The sequence below is a fragment of the Symphalangus syndactylus genome, chromosome 10 (assembly GCF_028878055.3).
Source record: "Symphalangus syndactylus isolate Jambi chromosome 10, NHGRI_mSymSyn1-v2.1_pri, whole genome shotgun sequence".
NCBI classification, from domain to species: Eukaryota; Metazoa; Chordata; class Mammalia; order Primates; family Hylobatidae; genus Symphalangus; species Symphalangus syndactylus.
Window position 1 is genome coordinate 102,366,247 of NC_072432.2, and position 16,376 is coordinate 102,382,622.

At 40.7% G+C, this 16,376-nt stretch overlaps 1 protein-coding gene across 4 annotated transcripts in view; it reads right to left on the bottom strand.

The window, feature by feature from the left end:
- The window catches only part of PCCB (propionyl-CoA carboxylase subunit beta), an 85,509-nt gene that overhangs the window by 44,387 nt on the left and 24,746 nt on the right, over positions 1-16,376 (bottom strand). For all 4 annotated transcript variants that reach the window (XM_063611318.1, XM_055295331.2, XM_055295330.2 and 1 more), the window contains one exon: positions 7,361-7,471. In XM_063611318.1, coding sequence (XP_063467388.1) covers positions 7,361-7,471 — 111 coding nt within the window. The remainder of the gene's footprint in view (positions 1-7,360; positions 7,472-16,376) is intronic.

Sequence of the window (16,376 nt, forward strand, 5' to 3'; positions counted from 1 at the left end):
CTTGAGGGTATCTCAAGAGAAACCACCCAAACTGAAAAGCAGAGAAAAAAAAAATGGATCAAAAAAAACAAAACTGGAGTATCTAAAAACTGTGGCACAAATTACAAACGATGTAACATATACATAATGAGAATTCCAGAAGGAGCAGAAAGAGAAAAAAGAACAGAATGTAGGAAGCAATAATGACAGAAAAGTTCCCCAAATTGTCAGACACCAAACCACAGATCCAATAAACTCAGAGACCATCAAGCAAGATGAATGCCAAAAAAAACAAACAAACAAAAAAACTACACAGAGAAAGCTAGGTGTAGTGGTGCACACCTGTTGTCCCAGCCACTCATGAGGCTGAGGCAGGAAGACCATGTGAGCCCAGGAGATTGAACCAGCCTGGGAAACACAGGGAGACCCCCATCCCTAAAAAAACAAAAAACAAACAAAAAACAAAAAACTACACTTAGGACATTACTTCCAAACTACAGAAAATCAACTATAAAGAAAATATCCTAAAGGCAGCCACAAGAAAAAAACATTTTGCCTACAGAGGACCAAAAATAATAATTATATCCAAATTTTCTTAGAAACCATGCAAGAAAGAAGAGAGTGGAATGAAATATTTAAAGTGTTGAGGGGAAAGATCCTAACCAACCTAGAATTCTGTACTCTGCAAAATTATTCTTCAAAAGTGAAGGAAAAATACAGACCTTCTCAAACAAACAAAACTTGAGGTAATCTCCTACCAGTAGATCTGCCTTGCAAAAAATGTTAAGCAAAATTCTTTACAGGAAAGGTAAATGATAAAGATCAGAAACTTATATCTACATACAGAAAGAAAGAGCATTCAAGAAGGAATAAATGAAGGTAAAACGAAAACTTTTGATTCAACGTAATAATAGCAAAAATTCAATTATGTACACATTCAATTATGTACAATTCAATTATGTACACATCGCTTCTCAGCCTTTTGGCTAAGATCAAGTGCAATTATGTACACATATTTTATATATATGATATGAGGGATAGGAGGAAGGAATTAGAATGATTTTGCTATTATAAGGTACTCATACAACCTGGGAAGCAGAAAAGTGTTATCTGAAATTAACTTAAAATAGCTGTAAATTATATTGCAACCTCTAAGGCAACCACTAAAGAAGGTAAAAAAAAAAAAAAGTATAACATGTTAATAAAGGAGAAAAATGGAATCATATAGAATGCTCAATTAAAATCACAAAAGGCAGAAAACTGGAAGACAAAAATAAGAACAAATACAACAAAAAGAAAACAGTAACAAATACGGCAGATATTAATCCAACTATACCAACAATCTCTCTGAATGTCAATGGTCTAAATGTATCAATTAAAAGACAGATTGTCAGACTAGATCAAGAAACAAGACACAACTATAAGGGATGCCTACAAAAAACCCACTTGAAATAGACACAAAGATTAAAAGTAAATGAATGCAGAAAGATATTACATGCTAAGACTAATCAAAAGAAATGAGGAGTAGCTATATTAATTTCAGACAGAAAAGGCTTCAGACCAAGGAAAGTTATTATACAGAGGAATTCTGCATAATGATAAAGGGGTCAATTCTCCAAGAAGACAAACAGTCCTTCATGTGCATGCACTCCTTCATGTGTATACACCTAACAACAAAGCATTAAAATAACATGAGGCAAATACTGATAGCACTGGAAGGAGAAATAGATGAATCCATGATTACAGCTGAAGATCTCAACACTCCTCTATCAAAAGTGGACAGATCCAGCACGCAGAAACAGTAAAGACACAGATGAACTCAGTAACACCAATCAGCTGGGCACAGTGGCTCATGCCTATAATCCCAGCAACTCAAGGGCCCTAGGTGAGAGGATTACTTGAGGCCAGGGGTTAAGACCAGCCTATGACAATACGGCAAGACCCCGTCTCCACAAAAATTAAAATAAAAATTAGCCTGGCCAACATGATGAAACCCTGTCTCTACAAAAATAAAAAAATTGGCCAGGCATGGTGGCACACACCCATAGTCCCAGCTACTCAGGAGGCTAAAGTGAGAGCACTGCTTGACCCCAGGAGGTCAAGGATGCAGTGAGCCGAGATCGCACCACTGCTCTTCAGCATGGGCGACAGAGAGAGACCTTGTCTCAAAAAAATAAATAAAATAAATAAAAAATTAGCCAGGTGTGTTGGCATGTGCCTGTAATCCCAGCTACACAGGAGGATCACTTGAGCCCAGGAGGTCGAGGCTGTGGTAAGCTATGATCATACCACTGCACTCCAGCCTGGGCAACAGAGTGAGACTCTGTCTCTAAAAATTTTTATAGAACACCAGGTGCAGTGGCTTATACCTGTAATCCCAGCACTTTGGGAAGGAGGACGATTGCTTGAGCCCAGGAGTTCAAGACCAGTCTAAGCAACACAGTGAGACCAGTTCTCTACAAAAAAAAAAAAAAATTAGGCAGGCATGGCAGTGTGTGCCTGTAGTCCGAGCTACACAGGAGGCTGAGGCAGGAGGATCACTTGAACCTGGGAGCTGAAGGTTGCAGTGAGCCGAGATCACGCCACTGCACTCCAGCCTGGGTGAGAGGGGGGGACTCCATCTCAAAAAATAAAAGTAATAAAAAACATTTTAAGCAGTAAAATAAATAGAAATCATTTTTAAAATTAAAAGAAAACAGTACCAATAAATAGGATATGATGGACATACTTCATCTAACAACAGAATATGCTTTCTTCTCAAGCTCCCATGGAACATTCACCAAGACAGACTACATTCTGAGTCATAAACATTCCTTAATTTAGAAGAACAGCAATCATACGAAAAGGCACTCAGCCCTTATCAGTCATGGACTAATGCAAATTGAGTCAATGCAAATTGACAACACAGTAAGAGACTATACCACAAGCATCAAACTGGCACAATTAAACTATGTTAATGTAAGTGCTGGCAAGGATGTGAAACAAGTGAAATTCGTAAACTGCTGGCTGCAACCTGTTTAGTAAACAGACGGGCATTACCTAGAGAAGCTGAAGACATATATGTCCTATGACCTAAGATTGCCTCTAATGTGAAATGTTTACATCAGCACCAGAAACTAAAATGTGCGCACCAAGATACATATAGAAAAATGTTTACATCAGCATCATTTGCAATGGCAAAAATCTTGAAATAATTCAAATGTCCATCTGCAGTGGAATGAATGAATATGTTAAGAAATATTTACTATGGTTGGGCGCAGTGGCTCATGCCTGTACTCCCAGCACTTTAGGAGGCTGAGGCCGGCGGATTACTTGAGGCCAAGAGTTGGAGACCACCCTGGCCAACATAGCAAAATCCATCTCTACCAAAAATACAAAAAATTAGCTGGGTATGTGGTGGCACACGCCTGTAGTCCCAGCTACTTGGGAGACTGAGGTGTGAGAATCACTTAAACCAAGGAGGCAAAGGTTCCAGTGAGGCAAGATCCATGTCACTGCACTCCAGCCTCAGTGACAGAGAAGACTCTGTCTCAAAAAAAAAAAAAAAAACCAAACACACACAAAAGAAAAAATACACACACACACACACACACACACACTACACAGCTATTAAAGTGAATGAACTACATTTTCAAAGAAAAGCATCGATAAATCTTAAAAACATAATGAGCCAGAAGCCATGCACAAAAGAAAGCATATTATATGGTTTCACTTAACGTAAAGGTCAAAACAGGAAACACTAATCCACATTGTTTAGGGAGGCAATTTTTATTTTCAACTATGAAGCAAAGCAAATAAAAACATTACCATAAAAGCTGAGACAATAAAGAATTATTATTAATAACGAATTCTATGCAGGATGGAGGCTACAATGTTCCTTAGGAAGGATCATGATGACAGGGCTCTTGAAGAGCTATTTCCTGACCTGGGTTATTTTTATTTATTTATTTATTTATTTTCCGAGACAGAGTCTTGCTCTACCACCCAGGCTGGAGTGCAGTGGCGCGATCTTGGCTCACTGCAACCTCCCCCTCTCGGGTTCAAGAGATTCTCCTGCCTCAGCCTCCTGAGTAGCTGGTATTACAAGCACGTACCACCACGCTTGGCTAATTTTTGTATTTTTAGTAGAGACACGGTTTCATCATGTTGGTCATGCTGGTCTCAAACTACTAGCCTCAAGTGATCCACCCGCCTCAGCCTCCCAAAGCGCTCACTGCAACCTTCAGCTCCCAGGTTCAGAAGCAGGGAGACCAGTCAGGAGGATTCTGTAATAATCAGGTGGGAAATGATGTGCTTGAATCAAAGTGGTAGCAGTTTTGTTAGTAAGAAGTAAGTAGTAGTGCTAAGAAGCAATTTGATTATATTGTGGATTATATTCTAAAGTAAAGCCAACAGGATCTTCTGACTAAATTTGGGATGTGACAGCAAAAGATGAGTCAAGACAGTGTCAAAGCTTTTACCTGAGCCACTGGAAGACTAGACTTGCCATTTAAAATGGCAAAGGCTGTAGGAGAGCAATGCAGGAGGAGCTTGGTAGAAATCAAAACCTGTTAAGTTTGAGATACTCATTAAAGTCCAAATGGAAATTCTGGTAGGCTCTTAAACATATAATCCTGGAGAAACAGATTTGAGAGTTGTCAGCATACGGATCAGTATTTAAAGTCATGAGACTGGAGTGATCAGCTAGAGCAAATGTTGTCAAGAGGTAAGCCATAGGGTGAGAAATGTCAACTGGATTTAGTGATGCAGCAGTCACTGGTATCTCTGACATAAAAAATTGTTATTATCAGTGACTGCTTAGAATAATATCCTTTTCATCATAATGTCCAAATAGATGTAGATCTATGTATCAATTCTGTAATGTCCCTTGGTCTTTCTGTCCATTTACTTACAAGTTCTTTAGACTGTTTTAGTTATTGTAGTTTTATATCCCGGCACCTGGTAGGGCTAACTCCTCATTACACTACTTTCATAGAATGTTTATTCTTGCATGGTGTTTTTTTCTCCCATAAGAACTTTATAATTACCTTGTGTAGTCCTTTAAAAAAGACTTAGTATTTTCCACTGCACTCTTATTAAATACACAGAATATTTAAGATGTAGAATGGTGACAGCTTAATAATGTTGCTGAGGACAAGAGAGGAAGTCTCACTAATATGCAATTATTAACTAAAGTTTTATAAGCAGAAAATGAGATTGCTTAGAATAAAACAGAATTAAAAGAGAAAGCAGTTGGAATGAACTCCAGCATCTAGAGTCTGAATGGAATCATGTAAATTGCCAATGGAAACCAGGAAGGTATGGTCAGAGTTGTGAGAAGAAATGCCAGAGTATGTTATAATGGAAGCCAAGGGAATACTGTTGAAAGACTGAGGAAGATGAGAGTTAAACTGCATTTACAGTGATGCAAGTCACTGAGGACCTTAAAAAAAAAAACAATTTAGTGGTCTAGGGGACAAAGCTAAATTAACACATGTTAAAGAATGGGATGGCAAGAGAGAAACAGAGCAAGAGCTACAGGAGTATGCCAACTAGAGGACAGTTTTTGTTCTGATGATAGGAAAGACCTGAGCATGATTAAGTTTTGATGAGAGGATCCAGTACCAACGGACAGACTAAAGATACTAAAGAGAAAGGAGAAAAGGAACAGTATCAGGGTCCTGAAGAGGGATGGAGAGTTATATTCAGCAATGTGGATGTGTGTAGCAGGAGGAAAGGATGGCTCTAGCCAGAGGAACTGATCCCACACCTCCCTTCATAACAGGCAGGAAGGAGGAGAGAATGGGGGTAGCACCAGCTAGGTGTGTATATATAGATTTAGTAAGCAAAGTTCAGAAAATTCTGCATTGTCCACCAAGTAAGAGAAGTGGTCATCTTACTTTTTTTTTTTTTTTTTCTGAGGCAGGGTCTTCCTCTGTCACCCAGACTAGAGTGCAGTGGCACGATCTTGGCTCACTGCTGCCTCGACCTTCTGGGCTCAAGTGATCCTCCCACCTCAGCCTCCCAAGTAGCTGGGACCACAGGTATGCACCACCATGCCCAACTAATTTTTGTATGTTTTTGTAGAGATGGGGTTTCACCACGTTGCCCAGGCTAGTCTCAAACTCCTGAGCTCAAGTGATCCACCTGCATCAGCCTCCCAAGTGCTGGGATTACAGGCGTTAGCCACTGTGCATGGCCCATCTTAAATTTGATTAATAAAAGTCACTCCTATTGTTGAACACTTACACTTACACTGCTTTCGGTATGTCACTAAGAACAGAATAGTTGGGTCAAAGTGGTAAACACTTTGTGAAACTTTTGAATTCCTACTGCCTAACTTCCCTTGAAAACAAAGGGTTTCCCATTTATACTCCCTCTAGAACTCCTCTCCTCATGTTGGATGCCTATTACTACTTTTTCCCCCCAACCATTCTGTCTTGGCATCCAATGTTCATTTTTATTAATATTTCAATAAGAAAAGGCTGATTTTTTTAAAGCAAGGTTTGAGATTAATAGTAATTACTCATGTATAAGTTCAAATAGACTTCATTTAAAAATATTTTTAAGGCCGGGCGCGGTGGCTCAAGCCTGTAATCCCAGCACTTTGGGAGGTCGAGGCGGGTGGATCACGAGGTCAGGAGATCAAGACCATCCTGGCTAACATGGTGAAACCCCGTCTCTACTAAAAAATACAAAAAAATTAGCCGGGCGTGCTGGCGGGCGCCTGTGGTCCCAGGTACTCGGGAGGCTGAGGCAGGAGAATGGCGTGAACCCAGGAGGTGGAGGTTGCGGTGAGCCGAGATCGCGCCACCGCACTCCAGCCTGGGGGACAGAGAAAGACTCCGTCTCAAAAAAAAAAAAAAAAAAAAAATATATATATATATATATTTTTAAAATATAAGTCCATTAAAGTCATGTAATAAAGATATGCACCTCTGAAAATGAAGTGTGAGATCAGATTTATCCTTTACCATTATGGACACAATGTAATAAAATGGCAAGGAGCTGAAGAAATAAAAGGTGAAACATCAGAAACAACTTCCCAATAAACAGATTACAGAAAAGCCTTCCATGAGCAACTTCTTGAATAGGACTCAGTAAACAATCAACTATCTGGTCAGAGGACAGGATTCTTTGATTACCTGAAAATCATTTGCAATTCAGATCAACACGTAAAATCACCCACCAATGAAGTATTTAAGCACCCCCTGCCACTGAACTCCCACAAGCTACAGATTTCATGCCAAAACCCTCTCTCCACTAACACCTTATCATCACTATGCTGAAAGCCAATGAGAATGCAGGTAACAACCTAGATCTGGGTCAGGAATTATTTTTATTGCAGGTAAGGAGCTGCACAAATCTCAAAGGGCACCAAAAACAGGCCCTTCTTTCTTACCTTTACCATGAACGTGAAGTCTGTTAGCGCTGGCGAGTAGACGGCCCCACCAGCACATGGGCCCATGATCAGAGAAATCTGAGGGATGACTCCGGATGCCGTAACATTCCTCTGCCAAAACAGAAAAGCAAAGGCATCTGGTTACAGAGATGTTTGAGGCATTATCTGCAGAAAGATAAAGACAACAATAAGATAACATTTGGCTTTTTTCCCATAGAAATTCTATACAGGAGGCAACAGACCTAATCAGTAGAGTTCTTTAAGAATTATATGTGCATTTTCTCCCCGTAACTGGTAGGATGGTCAGCATATTACTTTCTGAGGCAAATATTTTCTCTCCCCTCCCCTCCTGGTCAGCAGTTCCCTAAAACCTTCACTAAGGGCATGAGGTACAGAGTTTATCCCACCATCCTCACCACAGCTCCAAACACAAAGCCCCCCATCTGTGCAAAGCTGCCTGAAAGAAGAATGAAAACCTCATGCAGTTTGCAGAGCCAACAGTTATCTTGGCACCCTGACCTCTATTTTGAGTCCCTCCACATCCTCCACAGAAGGCACGCAGTAGTCACTAGACAAGGGTACAAGGTAGGTGCTTCTTGACACTGAGTACCCAATGTCTACTCTGCCCATCCCCAGACAAGGAATGCAGGAGAGAAGGAGGCAGAAGGAGCCAGAAAGCCTCCATAAGGACATTGTGTTGTGAAGGACTAAGCCTCAGGAAAGATAGGATGTGGGGGCTCAAAGACCCAGGCAAGATGATAAAGGCCCAATTATTCTTTGCCCTACTTCCAACCTCTTTCCTTCTCCTAAGTCCCATCAGCTTAGGAAAAGTAGGTTTGCTTTTCAGCCTGCCTTGGCTCTAAGCCCAATCTATACACAGCTACGGACAGTGCAAAATGTAATCTATACTTTCTGCAAAAATATCAAGGTAGTTGGGGAGACTTCCAGCTGTGGCAGAGTGAAAAGTTCAGAAAATTCTCTCCCCAAAAACAACTGGACAGCATTGTCAAAAACGAGTATTTTGGGGTTCTAAAAATGAGCCAAACGTAACAAATTGAGAAGTGTTTATTCATGAAAAACTACTAACGTTGAGATAAGAACAGTGAAAGCCTGTGGCATTCTTAACCAAGGCTGCCACCATTGGCCATACCAGCTCAAAATGTCCTACTGGATGAAAGAAAATAACACCAGACTATAATTCAAATCCACAAGAACCAATTAAGAGTGCTGAAAATGATAAATATGTGATTATAAATACTGCATAAGTATAGTTCTCTTTTCTTAATATTTTGAAAGTCAAGACTGTATAAAGCAATAATTAACAGTTTTCAGTATTACATAACAATAAAAGCACAAATGAAGGGTGTGAAAATGGAGCTACATTGGAGCAAAGTTCCTGTATTTTACCAGAATTAAGTCAGTATTAATTTGAAGCAGATTGTGATAAATTAAGATACATATAGTAACCCTTAGAGCAACTACTAAAAATAACTCAAAAAATACAGCTAAAAAACACTAGAAATTAAAATAGTACACTAAAAATATATGCTTACCATAAAAAAACTGAGTGACATCACGGAAGAGAGAATAGGAAGCTCCAAGAATCTGAGATCAAAACAACTATTCAGCTGTCTAAAGCAACTATTTTTGAACTCTGGAGTCTAGTCAAACACTTCAGGGCCCATAGGAGAGTTTGATAAAACAGGAAGTAAATTTCAGTAAACTTCACATTTATTAATAACATGGCTACTATAATCCCCCAGCCAACAGCCCATGGCAGGTAGCCACGAGGATGTTCCTAGTGTAGCTAGCTGGTGCCAGATTGGGAAATTAGAACCTTTGCATCTTGGTTTTTCGACCTTGAAAAATCAAGGTTGTATGTTCTGATTGCTGACCACTGCTTTTGATGGCTGAGGGGCCAAGCATAGAGGCTGGCTCAAGCAGCTTCCCAGACATAAGAGATTTAAAAAGGTAGTTTGTTCCACACCCCTGCACCCTTCTGGGAGACAGACATTTAAGGAAATTATTGTCAGACTGCTGGTTAAACACAGGGACAACAGAACTAAAATTTCAATGGCCATATTAAATAAGGAACATACTCTTTGCAAAAACAGCTCGGAAAAGTTCAAACAGATGGACCCAGCAGTTGACAAGCAAAAATCGGCTATTGCTGAAGAGTAGGAGAACTAGACTTCCAAACTTCCAAACATAATATTCAGAATTTCCCATCCTCAACAAAAAATTATAAATCAAAAAAAAATTACAAATCATACAAAGAAATAAGCAAGTATGGCTCATTCACAAGAAAAAAATAATCTAACAAAAATCTTCTCTGAAGAAACCCAGATATTGGATTTAATAGTCAAAGATGGCACATGAACTGTCTTAAATATGTTCAATGAGCTAAAAGAAAGCTGTCAGGGGAAAAAACTACAGGAAATCAGGAAATCAGTGTCTGAACAAAATGAGAACACCACAAAGAGATAGAAATTATAAAAAGGAACCAAGCAGAAAACCTGGAGTTGACAATAACTGAAATGAAAAATTCATTTCAGGGGTTCAACAGCAGACTTAAGCAAGCAGAAAAAAAGGATCAGGGAACTGAAATACAAAACAATTAAAATTATCCAGTATAAGGAACCAGAAAAAAGAAAAAGAGAAATTAATAGAGCCTGACAGACCTGTGGGAAACCAAACATACCAATATACACATTATAGAAATCCCAGAACAGAAAGAAAGGGTCAGAGAAAAGATTTGAAGACATAATGACTGACAACTTCCCACATTTGATGAAAGACATAAATATACATACCCAAGAAGCTCAACAAACTCCAAGCAGTATGAACTCAAAGAGATCTACACAGAGACACATTATAGTCAAACTGTCAAAACACAGTAAGAGAAACTTGAAAGCGGCAAGATAGAAGCAACTGATCCCATGCAACTGATCCTCAATAAGATTAACCATGGAGGCTCGAAGGCAGTGGGATATATTTAGAGTACTGAAAAGTCAGGTGCACTGGCTCACACCTGTAATCCCAGCACTTTGGGAGAATGAGGCAGGAGGACCACTTGAGGCCAAGAGTTTGAGACCAGCCTGGACAATATAGTAAGTCCTGATCTCTACAAAAAGTTTCTTTGGTTGGTCGGTCATAGTGGTGTTCTACTAGCTACTCAGAAGGCCAAGGTAGGAAGACTGCTTGATCCTACAAAGTCAATGCTGCAGTGAGCCATGATCATGCCATTGCACTCTATTCTGCATGACACAGCAAGACCCTGTGTCTAAAATAAAAATAAAAACAAAATAAAGTATTGAAAGAAGGCTGGGCACAATGGCTCATGCCTGTAATCACAGCTCTTTGGGAGGCCAAGACGGGTGAACTGCCTGAGTCCAGGAGTTTGAGACCCACCTAGGCAACATAGTGAAATCCTGCCTTTACAAAATATACAAAAATTAGCTAGGCATAGTGGTGCATGCCTATGGCCCTAGCTACTCAGGAGGCTGAGGAGGGAGAATCATTTGAGTCCGGCAGGCGGAGTTGCTGTGCACCAAGATCACACCACTGCACTCCATCCTGGGCAACAGAGCAAAACTCTGTCTCAAAAAGAAAAAAAGAAGTATTGAAACAAAATAACTGGTCAACCAATAACTCTATATCCAGCAAAACTATCCTTCAAGAAAGAAGGGAAAATTAAGACATTTCCAAGTCAACAAAAGCTGAGAGCATTTATTCCAATAGACACACCATACAAGAAATTCTACAGGGAGTCCTTTAGTCTGAAATAAAAGGATATTAGTAACATGAGGTCATGAGAAAAAATAAAGAACACTAATAAATGTAACTTCCTAGGTAAATATAAAAGTAGTGTTGTACTTTGGTTTGTAATGTCTTTTTCCTATGTGATTTAAAAGGCAAATGTGCGGCTCCTCTCAGCAGTTGCAGCCCCGGCAGAGGAGTCTGCACAAAAAATAAAATTTACAAAAATAAATAAAAGGCAAATGCATGAAACAATCATAAATCTGTTGTTAAGGAGTATACCATGTATAAAGATACAATCTATGACAATAACAACATAAAAAAGGAAGGATGGAGAGTTACAGAAGGAGTATGTCTACGTACTACTAAAGCTAACCTGGTACTCTTCCAACTAGTTCAAGATATTAATTACAATCCCCAAGGTAACCACTAAGAAAACAAACTTTAAAATATGATTAAAATGAAAGAAGTGAATCAAAAAGGCAAACAACTCAACTAAATATCACCACCCCAATGCCATAATGGAGGAACTGAGGCATAAAAAACCAAAACACATACAAAAATAACTAAATGGCAGAAGCAAATCGTTCTTTTTCAGTAATCACACTAAGTATAAATGGATTAAACTCTTCTATTAAAAGACAGTGATTGACAGATTGGATTTAAAAACCAGAATCTATCTGTATGCTATTTACAGGAGCCTCGCTTTAGATACAAAGACATGAAGAGGTAAAGCAAAGGATGGAAAAAAATATTCCATGCGAAGGGTAACCAAAATAGACCCTAGGTGGCTATATTACTATCAGACTAAAGAGACCTTAAATCAAAAACTTACTAGACACAAAGATATTACATATTGATAAAAGGTTCACTACATCTAGAAAATATACCAGTTATAAAAATATACACACCTAACAGAGCCCCAAAATCTATGAAGCAACAAGAGCCCCAAAATACACAAAGCAAAAGTTAACAGCATTATAGGGAGAAACAGGTACACAATAATAGTTGCAGACTTAACACCTCACTTCTAATAATAGAACAACCAGACAGAAGATCGGTAAGTTAACAGTACACCTGAACAACACTATAAACTAATACATATAAAAGACCTATAGAGAACACTTCACCCAACAGAGTATACATTCTTGTCAAGTGCATATGCGACATTCTCCAGGAGAGACCATACATTAATCCACAAAACAAATCTTAAATTTAAAATGACTGGAACCATAAAAAACATCTTTTCTGATCACAATGGAATAAAACTATAATTCAATAACAATAGGAAAACTGAAAAATTCACAAACACGTAAAAATTAATCAACATACTTCTAAATAAGCAATAGGCAAAAGAAGAATCTACAAGAGAAGTTAGAAAATACTTTGAGAGGTTTTGGTTTTTCCACCCCCACCAAGATGGCAGATAAGAGGCAGTGTTAGCATGCCTCTCCCACTTGGAAGAACAGAATAGTGTATTGAGACTCACATGGTGACCCTTTTTCCAAGAAGTCACGCAGGAACTTAACAGGAAAACTGAAAGAATCCACAGACCTTTTAAAGAAGTGGCAGTCCACAGCCTATACCATAAGACAAGGGAAAAACTGTAAGTCTCCAGAGTGTGAGATAGAGAGAGAATGCTTTCAGGTTCCCACTGGGGAACCTGAAAATCCAGGCCACGGGGGAAGGCCTTAACCTTACCCAGGGCTGGGACTGATTTAGGGAGCAGTAAGAAATATAAAAGTAGAAACAGTGGCGGGAAGTGCTTTGCAGGCATTCCCAGTCTCCAGTGCAGACCAAGGTAAGCCATTCTTTATTGTACCTCACAGGGGACCTTGGGGAAGTCAGCCAACAAGTTCAGATAGTGGTCGCAGGTTGAAAGAATCTCCCAATTTCAACATATAACACTGAGTGAAGATGAACTCCTTTGTACAGAGCCCATACCTCCCAGGGGCAGGGGGAAGTGCACTGCAGCCACAAGTGCAGGAGCCAGGTGCCTGGCCCTGCAGGTGGCCTGGGAGGAGCATGGCCTGAAAGCCACAGCTGCTTTCCCACAGGGAAAGCTTATGGCCTGGGGCAGGTTTGAGTTCTGAGCCTAGGCTGCCTGGAACTTAGCCAGTGCAGCTAGCAGAGCACAGAGGGAGTGAGATCTGCCTTTCCGACTGTGTGGGATCTGGGTGAGGCTTAGTGCCACCTGTTACTCCCCACACCCTGTACAAACTCTTCTGTGCAGTAGAGGCGGTTATATTCCTCTCTGGAACATTACCCTAATGACCTGAGAACCACCCCCCCAACCCTCATAGGAGCCACAGGCTTTCCCCACACATGGAGAGACAGAGTGTAGACCCAACTGACCCAGCCCCCACCTGGCTGTACCCCTCCACCCACCCTGGTTACTTAATACAAAGGACAGAAACTTTTGGCAGCTTTATGGCCCCCGTTGTCATCTGAGAAACCAGAATACCTCCCCTGGGCAACACAGGACAAGCTGGAATCCCACTGCTACTACTGCAGCTGGTGCTCTTTTGCAAACGCTACCTCCTGGCTGGATGCCAACCAACACAGTCCACTACAGCATCTCTAGGTAGAATAACACTGTGAACAGAAAGGAGAAAACCAGTGCATGACCTAAGCTATCACCATCGCCTGCAAAACCCTGGCTAACCAGGAGGTCCTGCATCTGTCCACGTGACCAGTTCACTACTATTATAACCAGCATTCGAGAAAGCCAGCACACTAAGGCTTTCTATAACCAAGGAACCTCAAAGAGTCTACCTCACTCACCTGACACTCCCATCAGCGCTAGTGTTGGTATATCCCTTGCTGGGAGACTTGAGGACAGGTCCCATTACCGGATCCCTTGCAGACATTCCCCAGCACCAGCCTGGAGTTGGGCAGCCCCACTGGGTGGCTAGACCCAGAAGAACAATAGCAATCAACGTATCCTGGCTCTCAGGAATTCCTACTCCTAAGGGAAGGAGGAGACCACCACACCAAGGGAATACCCCGTGGGACAAAAGAATTCAGATGGCAGGCCTTGAGTTCCAGATCTTTCCACTGATGGGAAGTTCCTTTCAGCAGAGACACAACTGCAGTGCTGGGCTCAGAAGGGGAAGTCTGCAGCTCTACCCCAACAATCAGGCAGCTTTGCTGCTCATGAAGGGTCTTGGAGAAGGTATCTTCTCTCCCACCTTGTCCACCACTACACAGACACAGTTGGGACTTCTCCACAGGAGCCTGGCATAGATGCACCTATAGACAGCCTTCTTGGAACACTTCAGAGTGACTGCATCTCCACAGACGGAATCCTCCAACCCCTACCCCCACCCTGGCCCAAGTTCAGGCTTGCAAGAAAGGCAGAGTCACAAATTCCTCTCTATGTGGAACAACAATAGTCCTACAGATGAAAAGAGGTGCTGTCTGATCTGAATAGCTGGAACGCTAGGCCAGGAGCGAGTCTGGGAGGTGAACAGCTTTCCTGCTGGCCTGGCACAGGAGCTGAGGTGGCTCCCACCCTTCTCCTTGATAAGACCTCAGTACATCTAACTGAGAGTTCCCCCAGCCACTTTCATCAAGGGTGGAACCTCTGCCTTACTGAGTATTGCATTTACCCATTTGCTTTAGCCACAACTGGTTCCTACCCAGGGACAGCTCCCCTACTGGTCTGAAGCCTTAACCATCAACTTAGTAAATAAAATACAGGGGAAAAATTAAATAAATAAAAAAGTGCACACCACAGGGGAATGAGATAAGCTTCAAGAGACCTTTCCATTTCAACCCCATAGGAAACAGTGAACTTGCCCACACATCTAGTACATATCTATTAAATACAGGCCGGGCGCAGTGGCTCATGCCTGTAATCCCAACACTTTGGGAGGCCAAGGCAGGTGGATCACCTGAGGTCAGGAGTTTGTGACCAGCCTGGCCAACATTGTGAAACCCCGTCTCTACTAAAAATACAAAAATTAGCCAGGCGTAGTGGTGCACGCCTGTAGTCCCAGCTACTCAGGAAGCTGAGGCAGGAGAATCGCTTGAACCCGGGAAGTGGAGGTTGCAGTGAGCCAAGAAGATTGTGCCGCTGCACTCCAGCCTGAGTGACAGAGTGAGACTCCACCTCAACAAAAATAAATGATTAAATAAATACAACCAGCATCTAAAGAAGCCATCATACAAAGACTCTCTATAGCCAAGGAACTCATATAGTCTTCACCCTAAAAGCATTAAGAATCACATTAGGCTATAATAAACTATAAACACTAAAGTCACATTCTTAGTGGAGAGGAAAAACAAACTTAAAAAAACCACAGCCAAATCAAAAATAAATTCAAGAATTAGAAGAAATACTCCACACAAACAAGAAGGAACCAGAAAAGTAATTTTGGTATAAGACAAAACAGGGTTCTATCATACCCCCAAAAGATCACACTAGCTCCCCAGCAATGGATCCAAACTAAAACGAAATCTTTGAAATAATCAGATAAATAATTTAGTAGGTTGATTATTAAGCTACTCAAGGAGACACCATAGAAAGGTGAAAACCAACATAAAAAAAAACTTAAAAAACAATTCAGAATATGAAGGAAAAATTTTCTACATAGATATCATAAAGAAAAAACAATCAGAATTTCCGGAAATAAAACACACTTAGGGAAATACAAAATGCAATGGAAAGTTTCAACAATAGACTAGAACAAGTAAAAGAATGAATTTCAGAGTCCAAGACAAGGCTTTCAAATTAACCCAATCAGACAAAAATAAAGAAAAAAGAATCAAAAGAAATAAGTAGGCTGGGCTCAGTGTCTCATGCCTATAATCCTAGCACTTTGGGAGGCCAAGGCAGGTGGACTGCCTGAGCCCAGACTTTGAGACCAGCCTGAGCAACATAGCAAATTTCCATCTCTACAAAAAAACATAAAAATTAGCCGGGAGTGGTGGCATGTGCCTGTAGTCCCAGCTACTCAGGAGGCAGAGGTGGGAGGATTGCTTGAGCCCAGGAGACAAAGGTCACAACACTACTACGGCCTGGGCAACAGTGTAAGACCCTATCTCAAGAAAGAAAAAAAAAAAAAAAGAAAGAAATGAACAAAGCTTCTAAGAAATATGGGATTATGTAAAACAACCAAACCTAAAAATACCTGGTGGTCCTGACGGAGAAGAGAAGGCTAAAAGTTTAGAAAACTTTATTGAGAGAATCATTGAGGAAAACTTCCCTGGCCTTGCCTGAGATTTCAATATCCAAATGCAAGAAGCTCAAAGA